The sequence below is a fragment of the Nicotiana sylvestris genome, chromosome 10, assembly GCF_000393655.2.
Source record: "Nicotiana sylvestris chromosome 10, ASM39365v2, whole genome shotgun sequence".
NCBI classification, from domain to species: Eukaryota; Viridiplantae; Streptophyta; class Magnoliopsida; order Solanales; family Solanaceae; genus Nicotiana; species Nicotiana sylvestris.
The window spans coordinates 78,528,497-78,553,802 of NC_091066.1; the positions used below are offsets into that span (position 1 = coordinate 78,528,497).

The window sequence follows — 25,306 nt, forward strand, 5'->3', positions numbered from 1 at the left end:
AACAGGCTTCAGGCTCAAAGGGGTTAACTATGGCAATATATACAGGTGGATTCACAAATATACAGGCTACACAAAGAAATGCCTCAATCATCTCTAAAACCAAACAGCTTCTATTTCGCTTTGCAAACACACAGGGAAAGTTCTAGGTATCACATGCAAGCACAGAATACAAGTAATAGCTCACACACACTTGGCATGTAACTCATTCCGAATCATTTTATCAACACACTCATACAAGCATTCAAGCAAGACAGGATGTGCAAAATTAAGGCATAGATTTACGAGTCTACAAACGAGCCTAGACGTCGCACCCTCATGTTCGTTTTTGTTATTCTCAGGTGTGTACATCAAGGGTTGCATTCTAGCCTTCACCCATTTTGGTCCTAAAACTACAAACGAAAAATCTACCTAACCCGGTTCAAGAAAAGCCATTGGAAAAGAACCGTGGTCAAAAGAAAAACCAAGGAAAAATTACTACACTACCTAAAAAAGAAAAAAGAAAATAAAATAAAGAAACTAAATGGACTACTTCCCTCAAGAGTACTGTCCAAGTGGTCCGTCCTCAGGAAGAGTCCTCTACATTTTCTATTTTTATTTTTTAAATTTGACTTTGACCCTCAAGAGACCCGTCGACAAGTGTCCGTCGTTGGGCCAAGTCAGTTACTTCTAATGTGAGTACAGTCAATTATACACAACAACACCAATCAAATACTACAACATACACCATGTCTATATACACTACAATACATTACCCGAGCAAGTCTCCCACCCCACACTTAAAGATTATGGCATGTCCCCATGTCATATCAAAAATAACGAGCAGAAGGGTAAGAAGACTTCCCTGAGCCTCAATCAGAGTCGGAGACGGTGCTGGGGTCCACATGGCAAGCTCTCCCCAAAGCACGAAACCATGACATAAACCGGCTCTCAGACCTGGCCTGCCGCTGAGACATGGCATCCATACGCGTGTGTAGGCCCTCCACCGAGGTGCGGAGATCCGCGACCTCTTCCTCCATAATACGCAACATAGGCTGGGTAGACTGTGATCTGGATAAGCCTGCCCTAGCATGGGGGCGCCGAGAGAGTCCGGCACTGTCATAGGATCTCCTGGATAGTGCCATGGGAACCGGGTCATCATCCTCATCATCTATCTGAATGGTGGTACGTGCACTCCTGCCCACTCTGATGGTCGATGCTTTGAAAGCTGTTTTAGGGGGCAACACTCCATCAGTAGGATTGGTGGGGACATTCTTCAACAGGCACAATGTAGTCACCAGGGAGGGGAAGTATAATCCCTTTGACCTCAGCGGGGGTCGTATGATCATTTCATCACCAATAAGTCTTGCCGCATCAAAATCTTTCTTTGTGATGAAGCACCACGTCAAGAGGGCTCTTTGGAAGTTCACGTCAGTCGTGTTGCCTGAGGGCAAGAACCGGATGCAAATGACAGTGAGCCAACACTTAGCCAAATGGGTGAATGAATTGGAGTTCAGGGTGATATGGTCACGTATCCAGATTGGTTGCCCTCCTGCGTAGAGTGCATCAGTCATAATATCCCAAGTGACTCCTGGTGCGTCCTGGTAATAGTCGACGTCACCAGTAAATCGGGGCAGCCGCAACACCTATTGAATAGTTTCAACTGAGGCATCTACCCATTTGCCCCGCACAGTCACCTCCCGCAACGTATGTGATGGGCAGTTCGCGTAGAACTCTCTTACAAGCATCCTGTTCACCATTTCAGGTTCATCAAATAAGAACTTCATTTCCCTCCGCCGGATTTCCTCATACATCTCCTCCTTTTCTGCATGGAGGGCTGCCCTATCAATCGGAATCTCAGGGATGAAGCTCTTTGAGGCCTTGGCATGAAAGTTGTCCTCTGCCAATTCTGATTCGAACCGTGAGGCATCATATGTAGGTTATTGGGACGTTCTTGCCAATCTCTTTTGCTTCTTATGAGCCATATGACCTACAAAGAATACAAGAGAACCATCAAATATATCCTACATGCGCCAGTCGGATGGTTACTCAGACTTCACCACCCGATGGCACCAAATAATATCCCCAATTTATTCGATTCATACACTATGCCAAACCCCCAACTAGTGAGGTGTTCCAGGTTACAACCTCCACAATGGCCCCACAACTTTCTTACAAATTCTGGCATACAACACCCCACACTTACTCCCTCAAGTGATTCATGTTAAATATAACACCACCATTCACCAAATACAACACCACCACAACCTAGGATAGGCACAAAATTCCTCAAAATAGCACCACAAGCCCCATATTTTCGACCAAAAAGGGCCCTCCACCAAACTACACCGCAAAAATTATTTCTAGGCCTCCAAATCATCTAAACAACCCCCACAATCGAAGTATAAGAAAGACCCAATCATTTTAGCACCAAACAAATCCACAAGAAGAAAATACAACAATAAAAATAGAGAAGAAGCAAAAATTGAAAGAAAATCTATACTATTCCTACCTAGGATTTAACTAAACTAGTTTAGACTAAATTACACTAATTAGAAGAAGAAATAGAATCAAAAAGAAGAGAACACTTACTTGATGAAGGTTGGAAGGGGTGGATAGTGGTGAGAGGAGGTGTGGAGAAGATAACAATGGCGGTTTTTTTTTGGAGTGAGGGAGGGATTTGAGAGAGAAAGAGAAGAGAGGATTTGGGTTTTATTTTGGGGGGGGGGGGGGTTCTGTTTCTGAATAGGGAGGGGGAATAATTGTTTTGGGGTGGGTGCAGGGTTAGGTGAATTAGAAAGTGGGGGTGAATTAAAAAATTTCTGCATACCTGGGCCCGACGGGGTCTGTCGCGGTTCTACCACGGTCGCAGTTGAACCACGGTAGACGAAGTTCAGAGAGGGGTTCCCACCGCGGTCGCAGTGGAAATGCGGTGAACGAAGTTCAGAGGGGGTCTCTGACCGCGGTTTGACCGCGGTCGCGGTGGAACCACGGTCTGGGCAGTTGTCTAATTTTTTTGATTTTTTTTTCATATAATGTGTTACACTTACAACAATTTCGTGGGTTGCCTCCCACGCAACGCCTGATTTAACGTCGCGGCACGACGTAGGATGAGCGCATTTAAGGCTCGCTCGACCTCTGTGGTTCAGTCAGGTGCAGCTCAGACACTTCCTTTTTCTTGCTCATGCCCACATATGGCTTCAATCTTTGACCATTGACTCTAAATGTACGAGAGTCATTCTCTGTGGCAATCTCAACAGCTCCTGAAGGGAAAACTTCAACTACTCAAAATGGTCCAAACCATCGTGACTAAAGTTTACCTGGGAACAGATGTAGTCTTGAGTTGTATAGCAATACCATGTCCCTGGGTTTGAAATTTCTCTCAACAATGTTCTGGTCATGCAGCCTCTTCATTCTCTCCTTGTACAATTTTGTGCTCTCAAAAGCAAGATATCTGAACTCCTCGAGCTCATGCAATTCAGTGACTCTTGACGTGCCCGCAGCTTCCATGTCTAAGTTCAGTTTTTTCAATGCCCACCACGCTTTATGTTCATTTTCCACTGGCAGGTGGCAGGCCTTCCCAAATACCAACTTGTATGGTGACATACCAATTGGAGTTTTGAAGGCAGTTTTGTAAGCCCAGAGTGCATCATCTAGCTTCCTCACCCAATCAGTTCTTGTGGCGTTCACAGTTTTGGTTAACACACTCTTGATTTCTCTGTTGGACACTTCAACCTGTCCACTAGTTTGCGGGTGGTAAGGAGTAGCCACCTTGTGGCGCACATCGTACTTAGCAAGCAACCTTTCAAAGGCCCTGTTGCAGAAATGAGTGCCTTCATCACTGATAATTGCTCGTGGTGTCCCAAAGCGGGTGAATATGTTCTTCTTTAGAAATCCCACCACCACTTTTGCATCATTGGTGGGTAACGCCGCAGCTTCCACCCATTTGGACACATAGTCTACAGCAACAATAATGTACTTATTGCCATAGGAGCTGACGAAGGGACCCATGAAGTCAATCCCCCAGACGTCAAACACTTCCACTTCTTGAATTGGGTTCATGGGCATCTCGTGGCGTCGGGAAATGTTCCCGGTCCGCTGACATTCATTGCAGCCCTTCACCCATAGGTGCGTATCTTTAAACACTGTCGGCCAGAAGAATCCAGCCTCTAGCACTTTTGCCGTTGTCCTAACGCCTCCAAAGTGTCCACCATACGCCGATGCGTGACAAGCCTGCAAAACAAAAAATTGCTCTATCTCGGGGACGCATCTCCGGATCATATTATCAAGGCATATTCTAAACAGATAAGGTTCATCCCAGTAATACTGGCGGCTTTCATGAAAAAATCTTTTCCTTTGGACCGATGAAAGGTCGTGAGGAACAATACCACTGGCTAGGTAATTAGCAAAGTCTGCATTCATTGCGCTTTCTGATGAGTGGTGGCGAGCAGCTGCTCGTCTAGAAAAGTTTCCAGTATTTCCTCAACCTCAACCTCAACTACATTTTCAGCTCCCTCAAGTCGTGATAGATGATCAGCGACTTGATTCTCAGTGCCCTTACGGTCACGAATCTCAAGATCGAACTCTTGCAATAGCAACACCCAACAAATCAGGCGTGGCTTAGATTCTTTCTTTTCTATTAAGTACCTGAGAGCTGCATGGTCAGTATATACAATTACCTTGGACCCTATCAGGTAGGATCGAAACTTGTCAAACGCAAACACTACAACCAACATCTCCTTTTCAGTCACAGTGTAGTTCAACTAGTCTCCACTCAGCGTTCTACTAGCATAGTAGATTGGGTACATCAGTTTGTTTTTCCACTGGCCCAGCACTGCTCCCACTGCATAGTCACTGGCATCACACATTAGTTCGGACGGTTGCTCCTAGTTGGGGGCAACAATGATGGGTGTTGTGACCAGTCTCTTTTTCAACTCTTCAAATGCTACCCTACAATCATCAGAAAACAAAAATGGGTGATCTTTTTCTAACAACTTACAGAGAGGGTTGGCGATTTTGGAGAAGTCTTTTATGAACCTCCAGTAAAAACCGGCATGTCCAAGGAAGCTTATGATGGCTTTGACTGAAGTTGGTGGAGGCAGCTTTGCTATTACATCAACTTTCGTGCGATCCACCTCTATTCCCTTGCTTGACACCCTGTGCCCCAAGACTATGCCTTCTTGTACCATGAAATGGCACTTCTCCCAGTTCAGAACCAAGTTAGTCTCGATGCACCATTTAAGCACACACGTCAGATTTATCAGGCACTCATCAAATGAATTCCCCACAACTGAGAAGTCATCCATGAACACCTCCATTATGTCCTCAACCATGTCAGTGAATATGGCCATTATGCACCGTTGGAATGTTGCATAGGCCAAAGGGCATCCGTCTAAAGGCATAAATGACATACGGGCATGTGAATGAGGTCTTCTCTCTGTCCTCCGGTGCAATGGAGATCTGATTGTACCTTGAGTACCCATCTAGAAAACAGAAGTGTGACCTCCCTGCCAATCTGTCCAACATCTGATCAATTAAGGGAAGTGGGAAGTGGTCTTTCCGGGTGGCTAGATTCAACTTTCGATAGTCCATACAAATTCTCTAGCCTGTGACGGTTCTTGTTGAGATCAATTCATTATTTTCATTTGTCACAACCGTCATGCCACCCTTTTTAGGAACACATTGCACTGGGCTCACCCAGCTGCTGTCAGAGATTGGGAAAATAATTCCCGCATCCAACCACTTTATCACCTCCTTCTTCACCACTTCCTTCATGTTGGGGTTCAGCCTCCTCTGATGTTCCCTGGAAGGTTTGTGCCCCTCTTCCAGCAGAATCTTGTGCATGCAGTAGGCGGAGCTGATCCCCTTGATGTCTGCCATGGTCCACCTCATGGCAGTTTTGCACTCCTTTAGTACCTATAAAAGTTTTTGAACCTACACGTCTAACAAATTAGATGAGATAATAACAGGTAATGTGGAGTCAGGTCCCAGAAATTCATACCTGAGGTGGGCTGGCAATGGCTTTAACTCCAGCTTTGGTGGTTCTTCAATGGATGGCTTAGCTGGAGGAGTTTCTCTCTTTTCTAAGTGCGAGGGCTCAAACTCTAGATTTCTCTCCCAGAACCCTGTACCTTCCAATGCCAACACTCATTCCGCCAAATCCTCACCATTCACTTCATCTAAGTTCATCAAACATGCAGCAAGGGGGTCCTCAATTGTCAATACCTCATCATCGGACTCTACAATTACATCCACGGCATCAATAAGAGAGCAATTGGCAAACTCGCTTGGTCGCCTCATAGACTTCTGCACATTGAATGTTATTTCCTCATCATTGAGTCTCATTTTGAGCTCCCCAGTCTCACAGTCAATCAGAGCTCTCCCCGTGGCCAAGAATGGTCTTCCTAAGATTATAGGAATCTCTTCATCCACTTTGCAATCCAAGATCACAAAATCTGAAGGGAACACAAATTTCCCCACCTGAATAAGCACATCATCAAGGATACCGAATGGACGCTTCACAGTCCTGTCGGCCAGCTGCAACAACATGGATGTGGGTCTAGCTCTCCCAATGCCCAACCTCTTATAGATAGCCAGGGGCATAAGATTAATGCTGGCCCCTAAATCACATAGCGCCTTAGCAAAGGCGAAATTCCCAATAGTGCATGGAATTGTAAAGCTACCTAGATCAGACAGCTTTTCAGCAATAAGTCTCGTCACCACTGCACTACAGGTCTGAGTAAGTGTAACCGTAGCCAAGTCTTGAAAATCAAATTTCCGGGACATCAAATACTTCATCATTTTTGCGTACCCAGGCATCTCCTTTAAAGCTTCAATCAGTGGAATATTTACCTGGATTTGTTTGAGCATTTCAAAGAACTTTTTATACTGCTCCTCCTTTTGATGCTTGGCCAGCCTCTGTGGAAAGGGTGCAGGAGGTATCTTCTTCCCAATCACTTGAGACTTCTCTTTATCAGCTACTATTTCAACTACTGGCTCAGCTACTTTCTCGGTCTCCTACTGAATGTTCTTTTCTTCCTGAGCAGGCTGGACTGTCACCTCTGTCAGTATCGTAGACTCATCCAGCTCAATGAGCACTGGAATGAATGTCTCAGCCTGTATATTTTCTCGGGCTCTCTCTTGTTCTACATCTAGATCCCTGCCATTACGGAGACTCACCGCTATTAGCTGCTTTAGGCCCTGATCTTTTGGATTAATCTGGGTGTCTGCATGTAATGTCCCCAGAGGACGATTGTTCAGAGACATTGAAATTTGGCCCAATTGCACTTCAATATTTTTGATTGCTGCGTCATGTGCATCTACTCTTTCATTTATTTTTGCATTGGACCCAATAACCTGTTGCATCATTGCTTCAAGTCTAGTGAACCCATCTTCTTGCCTTCCACCATGCTGTTGTTGAGGTGGGGGATACCCTTGCTGCTGATTGTTGTACCCCTGTGGCCTTGGATAAGGTGCCATATTGTTGGAAGGTCTCATACCTCCCATGCTTCCAGCGTTGTACTGTGGCTGAGATGGTCTGTATGGCTACTGAGTTTGCTGACCCCAGTTCAGATTGCCTTGTCTCTGCCTCCATAGTTTGACACATAGTTCATGTCTTTAGGGTGCTGATGATGATGATCATGTTCTGCATTCCAAGGATTACCAACTGGCTGACTAATGCAAGATGTGCACAAGCCCCCATTGGTAGTATCTACAATGTGCACTTGCTGTTTCTGCCCTGATTCCTCCACCTTTTTGGTGAGTATGCTCATCTGTGTCAAGAGGGTTGCCACATTTTCAGCCATGGAATTTGATGGGTCAAAAGGCACTGAGTGCACCACTGGAGTGATAGGTGCATTCCTCGTCGTCCACCCCGAATTCTGAGACATTTTGTCAAGCAGACTCTGACCTTCTCTCCAAGTTTTGATCAAAAATGCCCCACCAGCTGAGGCATCTACAATGTTCTTCATGCTATCTGACAGTCCCATGTAAAACCGTTGTCCCAACATCTGATCTGGAATACCATGGTGTGGACATATAACCAACATTCCTTTAAACCGGCTCCATGTCTCATGCAGTGTCTCCATTGGTTTCTGTTTAAAGCTCACGATCTCATCAATTTGTTGAGCTGTTTTGTTGGGCGGGTGGAACTTGATGTGAAATTGCTTGACTAACTCATCCTAAGTTTCTATAGAGTTTATGGGGAGTGAGTTTAGCCAGACCTGAGCAGCTCCTGTCACCGAGAATGAAAATAATAACAGCATGGTTGTTTCCGGAGTTACGTTGGTTTGCCTTTGAGATTTTCAAATCGATAGGAAGTTCTTCAAGTGCTACTGAGGATCTTCGGCTAGTGTCCTAGAAAATAGTCCCTTGTTTTGCAGCAAGTGCAGCATGTTGTTCGTGATCTGGAACGATTCAGCTTGTATCGCGAGCACAATAATGGCAGTGGCCAGATTGTCAGCTGTGGTTGTTCCCAGTCATATAGTGCAGCCTCAGGCACAGGAGGTGCCATATCTCTGACGTTACCGTTGACGTTGTCTACATCACCCATGTCAATTTCGAGTTTGTGTGTTTGATGAGGTTGTTGAAGTCTTTTGTTGGCACTGTTCAATATCCGGAATGTTTTCTCGGGGTCTGAGAGTCCTTCAAGTAGTCATCCAGTCCTCGTAGAGTTTCTAGGCATACACCTGTGCAACCACGTCAACAACCGTCAAAAGTTTCAATCAAAAATTTGGTGTAGAGAAAACTGACTACACTAAGAATTTTTGTATTTCTATCAATGGTAATTGATAATTCTGTTAATTCCCCGGCAACGGCACCAAAATTTGATCACGCCCAACTATGCCTTATAAAAAGGACCCTACGGACGTTGCAAATATAACCTGAGTATTCTGCCCAGAGTTGAATCCACAGAGAGTTAACCTATCAATCACTATCTTTAGATCCACTAAACTCTTGAGAACAAATTTCCCCAAACGTTTGAATCACAGTTGATGGTGTCTTCAATAACTAAAATTGCAAGTAAATAAACAGCTGTAAACTAAGGATGCTAAGGTTGTAAACAATAATGAGAAAACGCTAAGGTAATGACTTCCCCTATTGATGGAATCCCTTATGTTTATGCTTCATACAAATTGACCAACACCTCTCTATCAATCATGAGCGCTCATCTTACCGTAAATCTCTCCCGAGTAATCACAGTAATATACTCAATGCACTCTCCTGAAATACACTAGCTAGCTCTAATTAACACGGTTCACTTTAGATTGCACTCAAGGCTTCGTTATCCCTAATCCCGCCTTTAAACCCGCAGTTATAGATCCCTTTTATACTTTGGGAGTGATGTTGTTCAACAATAACCTAAATATGCACTCTCTCCCGAGTTATGCACACTAAATAGGCACAACTAATTGAGGATCCTGTCAATTAACTACCACATGCACAAAGTTGAACAAATAAAGATTGAGACTAGCAATTTGTATTCACATAAACAAGAAGTTCATCCCCCAATAGGTTTCATCAAAACCTTAGACAAAGGATTTAGCTACTCATAACTATGGGTAAACAAACTAAAACAATATTTATCATAAAACTTGCAAGAAAAATCAAAGAAAAGAAGAAAGATGTTTTGGGTGATCTCTCACAATTGTTTTCCTTGCCAAATTACTCTCCAAATCAATACATCCCTCTCTTGGGCGAAGTCTAATGTTTAAAATAGGGGTTTGGGCTAATCCCGTGTTTTGCACTTTAGTCCCTGAAGCTCTCCGCCTCCGCCACAGTTCTGCCTCTGTCGCGGTCAAACCGCGGCCAAACATGCTCTCTGATTCTCACTTTGTCTGCAGCCATCTTCTACCGCGGTTCTGCCGCGGTCGCGGTGGAACCGTGACAGTCCTCTTTCAGTTCTGACTTGAGTTGTTTCGCGTGGTTTACTTGACGGAATTTTACGATCGGCCTCTTTTTCTCCATATTTGATCCCAAAAGTACTCCATAGCCTTCTCTGGTCATATATAACCTGCAAAGCATGAAAAACACTAATAAGAGCATTTTGTTATCACTTTTATCATCCAAACTATACAAGAAGGTGGTTATTTAGGGCCTAATTATAGTTAAATTCACCTATTATCACTCGGATCCAGGGGTCTTGCCAACATTTTATGTGTCGCCTAGTGGCAATTCGCCACTTGTAGCCTAGTTGGCAAGTGGACCAACCAATCTAGGCTTGCAAGGAGAGCCTTATTCTTAGTTTTTAATCGCTGAATGCCAAGTCCTCCTTCGTATTTGGGAGAGTGACCTTGTCCCATTATAGGAGATGAAGTTTCCTTTTTTGGTGGGTTGTAACCCATAAGAAATTGCTTTGGTACTAAGGTATGAAAATATATTGCATAATGTGATTTGGAAGCGCGTTGAGTGTAGAATGAGAGTTGTTCGTCCAGCCATGGTGAGGTGACTAGATTTCCACCCAGCCAATCGTTCTTTGAAGTTGTCAAGAAGGAATTGAAAATCAGTTTTAGGAGGTCGACATAAAAATATGGGAAAACCAAGGTATCGCCCGAACTGATGACCTTCTATCATGCAGAAATTGTGGAGTACAAAATGTTTGTCCGAAGGGGTGCAATTCTTAGAGAAGAAATTTTTTGACTTAGTAAAGTTAATGGACTGGCCTGATAGGGCATTAAAGTTGTTTAATGTATCAATAATAGTATGACAGCTTTTAGTCAGTGATTTTGGAAGCGAGGATGATATCAAAAGCAAAGAAAAGGTGAGAAATATGTGGTCCTCCTCTGGATAGTTGTATAAGATACCGTAGTTGATAATCTACAGCATTATTAATATTGTGGGATAGTACTTCCATTGAAAGTATAAAGAGATAGGGAGATAAAGGGTCGCCTTGTCGGATACTGCGTGTGGGTTGAAAAAATGTGGTAGGGCTACCATTGTACAGGTCTGAGATGGAGGAAGTGGAAACACAATACATTATTAATTGTACAAAAGGGGTGGGGAAATGTAGTTGAAGGAGGGCATTGCGTAAGAAAGACCATTCAAGTCTGTCAAAAGTCTTTTCCAAGTCGAGTTTGAGGAGCATATGCGGAACTTTTCCTCGCATACATTGAAATTTGAGGAGGATTTCTTGAAAAATAATTGCGTTATCTGTCGCGCTTCTATTTTTTTGAAAACTGGTTTGGGTAGGGTGGATAATGGTATGTAAGAGCGGCTTCATTTGATTAATGATTATTTTGGTGATAATTTTATAGATAGTATTACATAAGCTAATAGGACGATATTGGGTGATGGAAGTTACATTCTTATTTTTTAGAATGAGGCAAAGATATGTGGTATTGTTCTTGAGGGATGACGTGGTCCTTAAAGATTTAGTGACACAAGGAGATTTCCGAGTGTTTGATGTCAGTCCAGTAATGCTACTGATAAATAAGGATGAAGTCCATCAGGGCCTAGGGCCTGGGGCCTTTAATGGTTGAAAGGAGTTTAGAGCTTCAAGGATTTCAAGGATTTCAGAATTCTGAAGGGGGAGCAATAGTAGATTTTGGGCATCTTGGGAGAGGGTGTTATGCGGGGCTAAGGACGTCGTGTAACTGGAACAAGTTGAATTTGTGGTAAAGAGATGTTATAGTACTCCATTATGTAGAGTTGGAGTTGGGAGGGGTCACAAATCCAATTCCCCCTGAATCTTGGAGGGCAGTTATTTTATTTCGACGACGTTGTTGAATAGTGGACATGTGGAAGAACTTGATATTAGCATCACCTTGGTTAAGCCAGGTGATGCGGGATTTTAATTTCCAAAAGTCTTCTTCCTATTGTAGTACAACATTGTAATCAGTAATTAGATCCTGTTCTAGATTTTGTAAAAAGGAACTAGTGGGGTATTTGTCTGGCGTTTGTATGCCTGCTAGTCTTTTTAAGAGATTTTTTTGTTTTAAAAATATTGCCAAAATGTGTTCTATTCCACACTTGAACAGCGTCAGTGAAATTTTGAATAACGGGTAATAGATGAGAATAGTATGTCCAAATGGATTGGATAAGGAGGCGAAAATCAAGGTGAGAAGCCCAGATGGTTTCAAACCGAAAGACCTTCATTTGTGGAGATAGATGAAAATTGAGTTGGAGTAATAAAGATTAGTGGTCGGAGTGAGTGCGAAGGAGATGTGTGACTAACGAGTTAGGGAATAAATTGATCCAATCATAATTAGCCATTAATCTATATAATCGTTCCATACTATTACTACCTAGCCTACGGTTATTTGACCATATGTATCGGATTCCTTTGAAGCCTAAGTCTGCAAATTGACAGTAATTAATGAAATCAGAAAATATTGGGATCTATTTAAGTTGATAGCTCTCCCGCCAAATTTATCACTCACAGAGATGATTTCATTAAAGTCCCCACCCAATATCCAAGGGCCCGTAAAAAGATCTCAAAAATTTAATATTTTGCCATAAAATATTCCTAGCATGATGACTAGTGCTAGCATATATTACCGAAAATAACCATTGTTAGGCGGATGGAATTACCTTTATCATGCAGTGGATTTCTTGTTGGGTTGTCTCAATAACATCCACTATTAGTGCCTCACAATGTCAGAGGAGGACAATACCACCAGATTGTCCTTCAGTGGGTACTTGTGCCATGTTAGTAAATAAAAAGTCTTCCTTGAGAAAGTTATGATCATGGAGGTGGGTTTCCAGTAGGGCAACTAAGGCGGGACTATGATAGTCTAGGAGAGAGCAGAAATTCCTATGAAATTCTGGGGATTGGGCGCACCGACAATTCCACATAATGAAGTTCATTTGGCTAGTATTTGCTATTGTCATATGTGTTCGTTCTGTAGCTTGACTGGGTCCAGTGTCATCCTCACTCCAAGGATGGAGTGAGGGGATCACTACTACTGCATGTTTGCTCACCGCTCGATTTGTGGTTGGCCGGATTCGTAAGGAGCAGGTGTGGAGATTTGGAGGACAGTTTAGATGAAACTTTTTTGCGTATTCCTCCTGGACCACAAAATCTTTGATTCCTATAAGCCAGAGAGGCTCTGGGCGTGTGTTCCTATAATGCTCCATTGCTCTTGCAATTTCCTGTTGGAATTCGATGTTTGGTTCTACTGGATTGGGAGGGGGTGGTGATTGTGGTGGTGTGGGTGGTGGGGTGTTCAGTGGTAGGGGCGTGTAGGGTTGCATCTATAGGGTTGATGGATACGATGTCGATGTTGGATAAAAGGGGAGTTGGAGACGTTGTGGATAGAGGTGGGTGGTAGGTGCTGGGTTTGGTAGTGGTTGATATGGTGCTAGGAATGGAGCTTGCATCATAGACTAGTAGTACCGGCCATAAATGTCTGTTGCTAGGCGGATCCCTTCTGTTACTATTTGCGCTAAATCCGTGGGGTTTGTGAGGAGGATCGTGACTTCCTGATTGTTCACTACCATTGTGAAAATGAGAGTATGATTCTGGAGACCCACCTCCATCCAGGACGTCGGATCCTCTATTGCATGGGTTGTTTGGGCAGTGAAATGTGAGTGTTGGGGTTCATGGTTGAGTTTTGAAACTGGAGGTGATGGTAATGAGGAGGGGGGGTGTTTAGGCGAGAGATGGAGTTGTTTGTGTTTGTGGGAGTGATGGATGAATCCTCTGCATGGTTAATATATGACGGTGTAGGGGTACGTAAATTTGTAGTTGTAGGCACTAATGATTGGGGTGAGGAGGGAGTAATATGTGTAGAGTAAGGGATGGTGAATATGGGTGGTGAAATAGAGTGTGACTGCTAGGGTGAAGTTGAGTTTGATGTGTAGTCTTTTATTGAAGCAGAAATAGTAGTATCAAGAATTGGATTTTTAATATTGGTGTGGTCAATTTCGTGTGGGTTTGTATTATCAGTGTGATGATAAGCCTGGGATTTTTGAAAATATTTAGAGATTTGGTGGGTAATCGTGGCCTTAGGTGCATGGTTAGGTTGGATGATGTGGCTTCATGTGGGGTATGAGTAGTGGATTTTAATCCCTGAAAGTTTATGTGAACATTAGAAGTGGAGGCATGGTGTCCTAATGTGCCAGTGATTGGGAGACTAACCTTGTTAGGAGTTGGGTTTGATGGGCTAGGCTTTGATTGGGCTGGAGTTGTAGTTACTGGTCTGCCGTTATTTTGGGCTTGAGTGAGGTGGCCATGTGGGTTAATTGTCTCATCTAATTGAAGTTTTGCAAGTTGATTGGAGTGTGTATAATCACTCTTAACACTAATAATAGGGGTACGAGAAAGATTAGTGGATTTATTAGTTTGTTTTGGGAGAGGGGAATACTTACCTGCTTGAGGCGTGTGGGAAACACCTGTAGAGGGAGGCGGTTCTATGCCTTCTGCAGAGAATGTTGATGGGTTCCCTTTGCTTTGGCGGCAGATTTCCTCGGAAAGTGGATTGTTTTCCATTCTTGTGATTATGTGGGTGCTACTGAGGAATTCTGATTGGTTGTAAGGGTGGACGTTGTGTTTGGCAAGGTGATGGTAGGTGAGTAGTTTTGTAATAAATGCCCTATTTTACAACAGGCAGTACAAAGAAGGTGTATGCCTTCATAAAATATGACTTGTTTCTGGGTTCCTATATAGGTGTGTGTTCTTAGGGGTTTTTCTAGTGGCACACCTGTTGAGTTTTTTTTTAATATAGAAAAGTATTAAAAAGAGGGTGAATGGAAAATGGAGGGAAATGAAAATTTTGAGTAAAATTTTAAGTTTCCATCTCCTTTTAATGAGACATTGTTCCTCATTGGTAGAGGAAAAGGAGTTTGGTGGGTTTATATACAAATGCACTTCATGTAGCTCTTAAAGAGTTAGGAAGAAGGCAAGCCTCGTGCCGTCGTCGTCGCTCGTTCGGCTCGGCTTCGGCTAAAGCTACGTCTACGGCTACGGCTACGGCTACGGATTCGGATTTGGTCAAATGATTGATTGATTAATTTTTTGGACCAAATTTATTTATTAATAGTAAATATTAACGTAATATTATCCGTGTTTGTAACGGATATATTCCAATTCGTGTATTGTACCACCAGTTGCAATAGCAGTCGCCTAGTGCTCCTCCCACCATGGCTAAGTGCTTGCTCCATAACAAGCTAGTGCATTCTCCACCATGGAGAGGGGGCGGGTCTCACAACTGACTGCTATAAATATGAGCAGCAGCATTTGGAGAATCACATACCGAAACAGAATTGAGAGCTATTGATCTTCTCTTCACCGAAAACTCAACGTTGGCTATAATTTGCATTCCTTCCTCTCAGAATTTCCATTCGACTTCTGAGTTTTCCTCCCTTGTTCTGCATTGTTTTAAACTACAAACAAAGCATCCGTAAGTGTGATTTGCTGTCGAACTTTGTATTCGCTGAAACACTGGGGTTTGAGTACCGCTACACCAGTGTGTAATTCGTTCTATCCTGGGAGGAAATAATCCATAACCTTGGGTACTAGGAGCGGATTAAATTCCTTAAGGACACACTGTGAATTCAGTGGGCTCGAATTAATTTCTGTTTTATTTATATTTACATTTATAAGCTAACGTTCTAATTTCCAGAATTATTATTTACAAATACAGGCATAACAACAACAAGCTTAAGGAATTTAATAATTTTAATTTCTGTATTTGTGGTATTCTTATTATTCTGGAAACTTAAAACCTTTGTGGTTTTGTGTACTCCCATTTGGAGAGTAAAGCCTTCATGGCATTTTGTTGGAGATTAAAATCTACGTGATTTTTCACTCCAATTTTAAACATTTGTTTGTGTCATTTTTTTTTCAAAAAAAAAAATGGCGAATGATGGAAATCAAGTTGTTCCGATGATGACTGCCAACGCATCGACAAGTTGAACTCCGGCGTTGGCACCGACAGAGAAACCGGAAAATTTTTTGGGATGGATTTCAAGCGCTGGAAGCAGAAGATGTTCTTCTACTTGACTACATTATGTCTACAGAAGTTCATAAAGGAAGATGTTCCTGATCTTCCAGATGAAACTCCAGAGAATGAAAGCTTTCTCGTGATTGAGGCGTGGAAGCATTCTGACTTCTTGTGCATGAATTATATTCTTAGCGGACTGGAGGATAATCTGTATAATGTATACAGTGGCGTGGAGATGTCAAAAGAATTGTGGAATGCGCTTGAAAAGAAATACAAAACTGAAGATGCCGGGATAAAGAAATTCGTCGCTGCAAAATTTTTGGACTACAAAATGGTAGATAGCAAGTCTGTTATTACCCAAGTCCAGGAATTGCAAGTAATTATTCATGATCTATTTGCTGAAGGTATATTTCAAAAGAATACTGATGTTGATAGTAAAATTTTTAGTAATTCTACTAACAAAATTTTCATTAAAGGTCTTGTCATCAATGAAGCATTCCAAGTAGCAGCAATAATTGAGAAGTTGCCTCCATTGTGGAAGGACTTCAAAAATTATTTGAAACACAAACGAAAGGAAATGTCCCTTGAAGATCTCATTGTTCGATTGAGAATCGAAGAGGACAATAAAGCTGCTGAAAGGAGAGGCCGTGGAAATTCAACAATAATGGGAGCAAATATTGTTGAAGATAACAAAAAGAGAAAGAAGGCTTCTGGTCCGAAATACAACCCAAGCAAGAAGCGGTTCAGTGGAAACTGCTACAACTGTGGGAAAACCGGACACAAATCTACGGAGTGTCGTGCTCGGAAGAAAGACAAGCAAAGGGGTCAAGCAAACATGGTAGAAAAGCATGATGATGTTGATGACTTGTGCGCCATGCTTTCTGAATGCAACCTGGTAGGAAACCCAAAGGAGTGGTGGATTGATTCTGGAGCCACTCGCCATGTTTGTGCTGTGAGGGAAGCATTTTCTACATATGCTTCTGCTGGACCCGAAGAGACGCTCTCTATGGGAAATGCTGCTACAGCAAAAATTGAAGGATACGGTAAGATATTTCTCAAGATGACTTCTGGAAAGGTCATGACTTTGAACAACGTCCTTCATGTTCCTGAGATTAGGAAGAACTTAGTCTCTACTGGACTTCTTGTAAAGCACGGTTACAAGTGCATTTTTGTATCTGAAAAGGTAGTGATTAGTAAGAATGAAATGTTTGTAGGAAAATGTTACCTTACTGAGGGCCTTTTCAAGCTGAATGTAATAGTTATTGAAACTAATAATAAAACTTCAGCTTCTTCTTACTTACTTGAGTTAAATGATTTATGGCATGTACGTTTGGGTCATGTCAATTATAAAACCTTGCGAAAAATGATTAACTTGGAAGTATTACCTAAGTTTGAATGCGAAAAATCAAAATGTCAAATATGTGTGGAATCTAAGTATGTTAAACATCTTTATAAGTCGGTAGAAAGGAATTCAAATCCTTTAGACTTAATTCACACAGATATTTGTGATATGAAGTCAATACCATCTCGCGGTGGAAAGAAGTATTTCATAACTTTTATTGACGACAATACTCGATATTGCTATGTTTACTTACTTAATAGTAAAGATGAAGCAATAGACGCATTCAAGCAATACAAAAATGAAATTAAAACTGTCACACCTCCTTTTCCTCTACACCCGCAAGAGCATAAAGGAGTTTTTCCACTTAAAGGACAATCGGAATGGGATTTGTTTGTTAAAGTTTAGAGTCGCCACTTGGGAGATTAATGGTGTCCCAAGTCACCGGTTGAATCCTGAACCGAGGAAAAAGATGACTCTGTTCACAGTCCACGAACCAGAAATCCGGACAAGGAATTCTGTTAACCCGGGAGAAGGTGTTAGGCATTCCTGGGTTCCGTGGTTCTAGCACGGTCGCTCAACTGTCACATTTAGCTTATTAACTGATTTTACATGAAGAACCTACGCGCCAACTTTTACGTTTTACCGCTTTTATTCAATGTGTATTTATTGAAGAGAAAGTGAACGTCGTTTAAAGCGTGCTTTTGAATCGTGTCACATGAAATGCACCCGCAATCCTAAGCACACTCTATCCAACATTTTGGGATTTGATTTGGGTCGCATGAAATGCACACCCGAGTTTAAGAAGGTAATTTTATTAGAATCGCGTCTAAAGAGGCTAACGCGTTATTATCTTTTGGGAGGGTCGTAACATTCACTGAACGACCCTTCTCGATTTTCTAAATATTTTTAAACCTTTATTGGGGGCCCCGCAAATTTGCATTTTTATTGGGCGAGGCTCGTCCCATTTTATTTTAAGGATAAACCTAGAAGCAACTATATTTTCTAACTTTTGTTTTATTTTTGTCTCTAAGAGAAAAGAAAAGATCCTAATTGATTATTATTAAAACTTGGGCTTCGAGTTCAAGTCCGGGCCCAAACAAAAGGAAGGACCTTTTAGCTTGGACCCGCTACTTAACTCAAGACCCGAGTTTACATTATTGTTAAGCTTTGAATCACCATTATCAGTTCATTCTTGGGCCAAAAGAGCCCAAACCACGCTATGGGTGCATGTTTTAATTCCCAATAGCCACAGACATCGGGCCCAAAGTTGGCCCAAGTCACACAACCCCCATTAATACGCATGGATTAAGTAACTCAAAATAGTCCAATTAGTTGTGTATGCCTAGTCCAAATAGATTGCCGATCTGAACCATTAACTAAAATCAATTACGCTTATATGTTAAGAACCAACATGCGGACATGACTCACTGCAGTTCAATATGGATTCAGCTTGAATATAAAACCTGATTTCAAATTCAAAATGATACTTCAATTGTTTCTGATTCTCTTTTACAAACGAAATTAAATCTAAACTAAAAGTACTAGCTATGTACAAATTTTAACTGGACGACTCCAAGTTTAAACAATCCAAAACAACGGCCAAGTGATACGCAGGCATACTGAAATTTAACATTACATGATCAACATAAGCTCAACCAAAATAAACTGTTAACTCTGCATTTATTACTTCCAGGAACACTTCTAATGAGTTTAACAGTCCACCATTTATCAATCAGTAATTCAATACAGTCCCAAAATGAACATGAATATCTAATCGAATATTTAAAGCTACAACAACTTTCAACACATTCCATTGAACAGATGGCAATTCATTGTTATTGACTTTCCAAATCACTCATACATTTGAACCAAGTCTCCATATCATTTGGGATAGGGAAAGTGTACCTGGATAAGGGAAATATGAGAAGAAAATAATGTCAGCCACTTTGAACAGCAACAGCAACCAAACTCAGCAGTATAGCATCACAGAACATGCCAGGAAATGATTTTGAAAACCAGAAATACAAGCAGACTCAACAGATCAATTCAACACCCACTTGAAATGCACTCCTAGCCCTCAAAGCTGAACCTAGATGCCTCTGAAATCCCGTTGGACCTAAAACTCAACTAAAATCCAAACTAATAGGCCCCAAGTTCAACTGAATCAGTCGTTAATCACTTCTGAACACTTTTAGAAATAGAAATTCAACTGGAGTTGAAATGCTAGCTGAAATTGAAAGCAAGGAGGAGAGCCTTTGGTGGGGATTTTTGGGCTGAAAGTTGAAGCCCCTTCCTCCAGGCACTTGATGCCCTCTTATAGGTGACCAAAAGAGGGTGAATCAGATTTTAGGTTTCTCTTTTAGTCCTTCCCTTATTTTCAGTTTGGTCCCTCTATTTTTGACTTGCTAAGCAAGCAAATACCTCTATAGTGCTATCATCTACACTAAAGTACCTTTTTAGAAGGCCCTAGGATGCTCTTCTACCCACAAAATACCTGTACTACCCTTATTAATGTTTTGAAATTACCATTCTTGCAGAAACTACCTTTTTCTATGCCTAAAATGCCCTTCCAATAGTCTGAAAATTACAGACTAAAGTTAACTGATCCTAATCCCTCACCCTAGCTAGAATTTAACTAAAGTTAATTAATCAAAAGATCTTCTCAGCTATATCCAATCCAACCATCTTAAACACTACAGCAATTAACACTAACTGAAATCAAACTAAAACGAACTCCAAATCCCACTTCACATGAACAGGATAAAGAGGAAACCTAATTATGCTATCGGCCAATTAGCACTTGGATATTTAACCAACAAAACCAATAATCAACACAAAATTTGAATAAAAGAAACACAAGTGAACATTAATCAGAAAACAATTATGCTAAACATTCGTATCACTCCTAGAGGTAAACTTAAACTAAACTGGAAATCATGATTAAACAGAACGACGAATTAAACTAAAGAAAGAAGGAAGAAACTTACTGGCATTCAAGCTTTTATGAGAAGACCTCCGAAATCGACTTCTGATTAATATTACACGTTTATTTCAACGAAAATAAACCTATAATATTAAACAGAAATCGATTGATTTAAAAAAAATCCTCAATCCCTAGCCCGGACTGTGCAAACTCTAGATTCCAAATTTGTTGATACTCAGTGTTATTCGAGGGGTTCTGACTGTGGATCTGTGGTGAGGAAGGTCGGGGACCCCCTGGTATCGATTTAGGGCCGTTTGGACGAAATAGGGTTTTGGGCCTGATTTTCAAAATCAAGATTCGAGAGGCTTGGGTTTGATTCGAGGAAAGCCATTATCAGATATGGGAAGAGGAGGACGAGAGGAGATTGGGGTGTCAATTTGGTGAGGTTTGGCATCGGCGCCGCCACCCTAGGGCGGTGGGGTTTGGTGGCGGCTCAGATTAGGGTTCTTAGGGAGGGGTCTTGTTTAGTGAAGACGATTGAGAGAACAAAGGGGGGGGGCTTGTTCAGACATATAAGTATTAGAGGGTGAGGGCTTCCTGGCCGTTAGATCATGAGACCTCGACGGCTCAGATTCGAGGTGGGTCAAATGGTGTCGTTTCAGGTGAGCTGGGGCTGGACCGGGTTGGGGGGGGGGCTGATTGGGCCTGGGCACTGGTTTTGGCCAAACGGGTTGGGCGATTGGTTTTCTTGGGCTAGGACAAAATTTGAGCCCAAAATGAGCAGCCTTCTTTGTTTTCTCGTTTTTTCCCTCTTTTCTTTTATTTTTCTTATTATTTCCTTTTTGTTTTCCATTTTGTAATTTTTATATTTTTCCAATTTTATAAATGTGCAAAAATTAAAATAAAGTTCTAATATTCCAAAGCTAAACTAATTAAATTCTAAAATTATTTAAAACCTATTTTACGCCAAATTCACGATTAAAACAATTAAAATGCAAAAGTGAACTATTTTGTAATTTTCATGTTTGGTTCTAAAACAAACTAACCCCTAATTGATCCTAAAAATATGAAATTATATCCTAAATGCAATTGCATATTTTTTGTATTTTATATGAATTAACATGCACAAATAAAATGCAACAATTATCAGAAAATGATACCAAAATGCACAAAAAATTGTAAAAATAAAGAAAAATTATTTTGTTTGAATTTTTGGGAATTATTCATATATAGGGCAAAAATCACATGCTCACAGCTACCCCTCTTTGCTTGGAAACATGAAATGTTTTTGGGCAAAGATAAGTGAGCAAATACGAGCGATTTTTGCCCGTTTGAAATACTCCGTTGTGAAGCATTTTTGAAAAGTTTGACCGCACCCTGCTTCAGAGGTTGCCTACATATCCTGGGCTAAACAGGAATCAGGTCAGTGTAGTTCGGGAATGTCTGGTAGCTGGGACTACCAGGAGCGGTGATTTCACTACGATTGCTGTTGCTGCTGCTTGCTGACCTCCCTTATTACACTGTGTCAAAAATAAAAGAAGTTAGACTAAGCTATGAACTATGAATTACAAGATCCTGTCCAAAATCTTCAAACTTGTTCTTGTACTTCCTTATTGTCTTGCGTTCCTCTGATGAAATCCATCGTTGCTACTCCAGATTGCTAACTAAGATGTCGTTCCTTCTCTTCAACTTGCGGGACTTGAATAAACTTGAACTTGAATGTATTCCTCTGTTATCTGGGCGGGATCCCAACTTCTGAAATTTGAACTGTATGTATTCCTCTGTTATCCAGGCGGGCTCCTGACTTCACAACACAAACACAACAACGGAAACTTTCTGCCCCAGTTTGAAAACTGGATACATGTTACTGGATGAGAATTTAAAAACTAAAACTTGAATTATATTACCTCTATTCTCTAGGCGGACTCCTGACTTCAACTACAACTTAAAATATAACAACCTCAATTCTCCAGGCGGGCTCCTGACTTCAACTACTTAAAAATTTTAATACCTCCATTCTCCAAGCGGTCTCCTGACTTCGACTACTTAAAAATTTAATACCTCCATTCTCCAGGCGGGTTCCTGACTTCTGAATTTTGAAATTGCATGTATCTGTTCTCCAGGCGGATTCCTGACTTCTGAATTTTGAAATTGAATGTCTCTGTTCTCCAGGCGGACTCCTGACTTCAACTACAACTCAAAATATAACAACCTCCATTCTCCAGGCGGGCTCCTGATTGCTGGACTTGAAATTGAATGTATTCCTCTGTTATCCAGGCGGGCCCCTGATTTCACAAAAACAGACAAAACAAAGAAAACTTTCTGCCCCAGTTTGGAAAACTGGGTGCTTGTTACCGCATACTAATAAGAACTAAAACTTGAATTGTGATAAGACTGCAGTGCAACTTTAAAAATTTAAAGACTGAAATGTATCTTAAAATTTGAAATTTATCTTAGGTGAAAAATTCATCAGACTAAGATTTTCATCTTAGGTGAAAGATTCAACAGACTAAGATTTTTATCTTTTATCTTATGTAAAAAATTCATCAGACTAAGATTTTCATCTTAGGTGAAAGATTCAACAGACTAAGATTCCTATCTTTTATCTTAGGTGAAAAATTCATCAGACTAAGATTTTCATCTTAGGTGAAAGATTCAACAGACTAAGATTTTCATCTTAGGTGAAAGTTTCAACGGACTAAGATTCTGACTCTAGGAGATAATTCATCAGACTAGGTCCATTTTAGTGTGATCTCAGGAGGAAGATTCATCGGACTGAGATTTTGACTCTAGGAGATAATTCATCAGACTAGGTCCATTTTTCGAATCCAGACTTTCTTAATCTTTCAAATTCAGACATTCCTTTCTTTCTTTTTCAAATTGTGCCTTCCTTTCTTTTTCCCAAATTATGCCTTCCTTTTTTTCCCCCAAATTATGCATTCCTTTCTTTTTTCCAACTTCTGTCTTTATCTTAGGTGAAAGATTCATCAGACTAAGATTTCTATCTTAGGTGAAAGATTCAACAGACTAAGATTCCTTCATCTTAGGTGAAAAATTCATCAGACTAAGATTTTTCTTTTAACAATTTTCCTCCGAAACTTGTTTTATCTACCCTCTAACTTGAATTATCTTCTTCCAGAACTGCTTCCTTAAATACTGGTGTTGTCCTCCTTCAAAAACCATTTCCCTAAAAACAGTGTTTCAATCCTCCGAAAATAATTTTCTACCCTAGTTTGATAATCTTCCTGTAGCATATCTTTCAATAACATTTTCATGCCCCTGTTTCCATACCACTTGTATTGTGGTACTCCTGCTGGGAATGGGTTTCCTTTTCTCCTTTCCATGCTTTGTATTGTCCGACCATCTTTGAAACTTGGGTAATAACTTCCGTCCTTCTTGACGACTATCTCTTAATTATTACTTCTAGTCTTCTTATCTAACCCCATATGTTTTCTATGACAACTGATTCTTCTTGAAGGTCTTGCATGTTTACTGATTAGCCACTTTCCGCGTCATCTGTGTCACTGAAATACCCTTTTTCCCCGTTCAATCCCAATACCCTCTATCTCATTGCTCCTGAATCGATGTCTACCAAACCTTTGTGCTTCATAAGGATCCCAAAGTATGTTGATTATTACCAGCTTAGTTGCTCTTGTTGTTTTTCCTGACTTGTGACCCCATTTTGTGCAATTGGAAAGCTGATGGCAAATTTTGAAGTCATTTCTCACTTGTTACGACCAAAAGACTCAGAAAGGGGAAATAAAAAAAACAAAAGGGACAGAGTAAAGGACAATAGAAAGAGATGATTCCTAACAAGAAAACTACACAGTAGAAACCTATCGGATGTGGATACTGACTCTAATGACCTTGACATGCACCTGCGGCCTATTATGTTAAGCAAATCTGATGTTCAGCTCTTGTTGTACCTTTTCGCCGTGAAACTGGGCTTCAATGCTCCGCTTATCCAATTTGATTCGCATTCCTTATTCGGCTTGTAGCGCCTAAAGGGTATTCGCATTTGTTCTTTCTCTCAACTTACTGTCGCCTTAAGGTGCCTGTGAAGGTTTTCACCAATAAGACTCTCTCATTTTATTTCTCTCAGCTTTCGTCGCCTTGCGATCCCCATGAGGGTTTTCATCAATAAGACTCTCTCATTTTTATTTCCCTTGTTTGGACCGGAGTGTTGCCCCTGACATGAATTACCTTACCTGCTTGACTTGGCATTTCTCAAAGACTGATCAGAAGGTCTTTCTTTGGACCGTAATGTGACTTTTGGACAGGGTTAAAAAAGAAAGGGTATAAAAGGCTCAAAACAATTTCAAAATGGGTTAAAATTACAACTTTCGGAATCGGATCTTTTCAATAACCACAACTTCTGCCCCAGTTTGCTTGGGGACTTTCGATTTTTATTTTGGTATGACTGAACCCCAGAGTAAGGCTGCCTACGTACCCTTTCGGGATCAAGTCAAACGTAGTTCACGTCATAGGAATTACTTTGTTTGTTGTGATCTTTCTTTCCTTTTCCTTCTTCTTTATCTTCTTTCTTTTCTTTCTTCCTTTTCTCTTTTTTGTTGTCTTGTTGTTTTGTTTTTTTTTCTTCTTTTCTTTTCTCATTCTTCTTTTTTCTCTCTTTTCATTCTTCTTCTTTTCTCTTTTTCCTTTACTTATCTTTCACGCTTGTATTTTTGATCTTGCTACTGATTCCAAAAGAGGGGTATGAAAGGAAATAAATAAGGCTCAAAGGGGTAACAAAGAATAAAGTGTTTAGATAGCAGAACAAAATGCCTTCGTCATTCCAATCTCCAAAACATGCCTAGTGCAAACTACACAATGAAACAAACCAAGGAAAACCTTTGTAACATCTTTTGATTGTACCAGACTTGATAACCACATCCACACATTTGCTTTCTACATCTGTCGAATACAAAGTACAAGTGGTCAACACTCTCACTCTCCTTACCACGAACGACCCATGTCAATTTGGCAAACTTGCCTTTAGGGTTTCTTTATGTTCTATCTGCCCCAGTTTCACATGGTTCGGGCGTCAAATAATCTCAAAACGTCCCAATCTGTTCTTATTTCCTCCAGTGCCCTTATCGTTTTCAAAAATGGTTTCATTGCTTCCCGACTAACATATCTTTTAAAGATCCGACTGAGAATTATGCGTGCATGTGATGTCACTAG

The 25,306-nt window shown here is 41.1% G+C and overlaps 1 protein-coding gene across 1 annotated transcript; it reads right to left on the reverse strand.

Annotated features, from left to right (window-relative positions):
• Positions 1-6,123: 6,123 nt before the first annotated feature.
• LOC138879585 (uncharacterized) lies at positions 6,124-7,455 on the reverse strand. The gene is made up of 2 exons (XM_070159199.1): positions 7,036-7,455; positions 6,124-6,993 (listed from the first exon to the last, which is right to left on the reverse strand). The coding sequence occupies exons 1-2, from the start codon at positions 7,453-7,455 to the stop codon at positions 6,124-6,126; spliced, it is 1,290 nt and encodes a 429-aa protein (XP_070015300.1).
• Between the last annotated feature and the right edge of the window lie 17,851 nt (positions 7,456-25,306).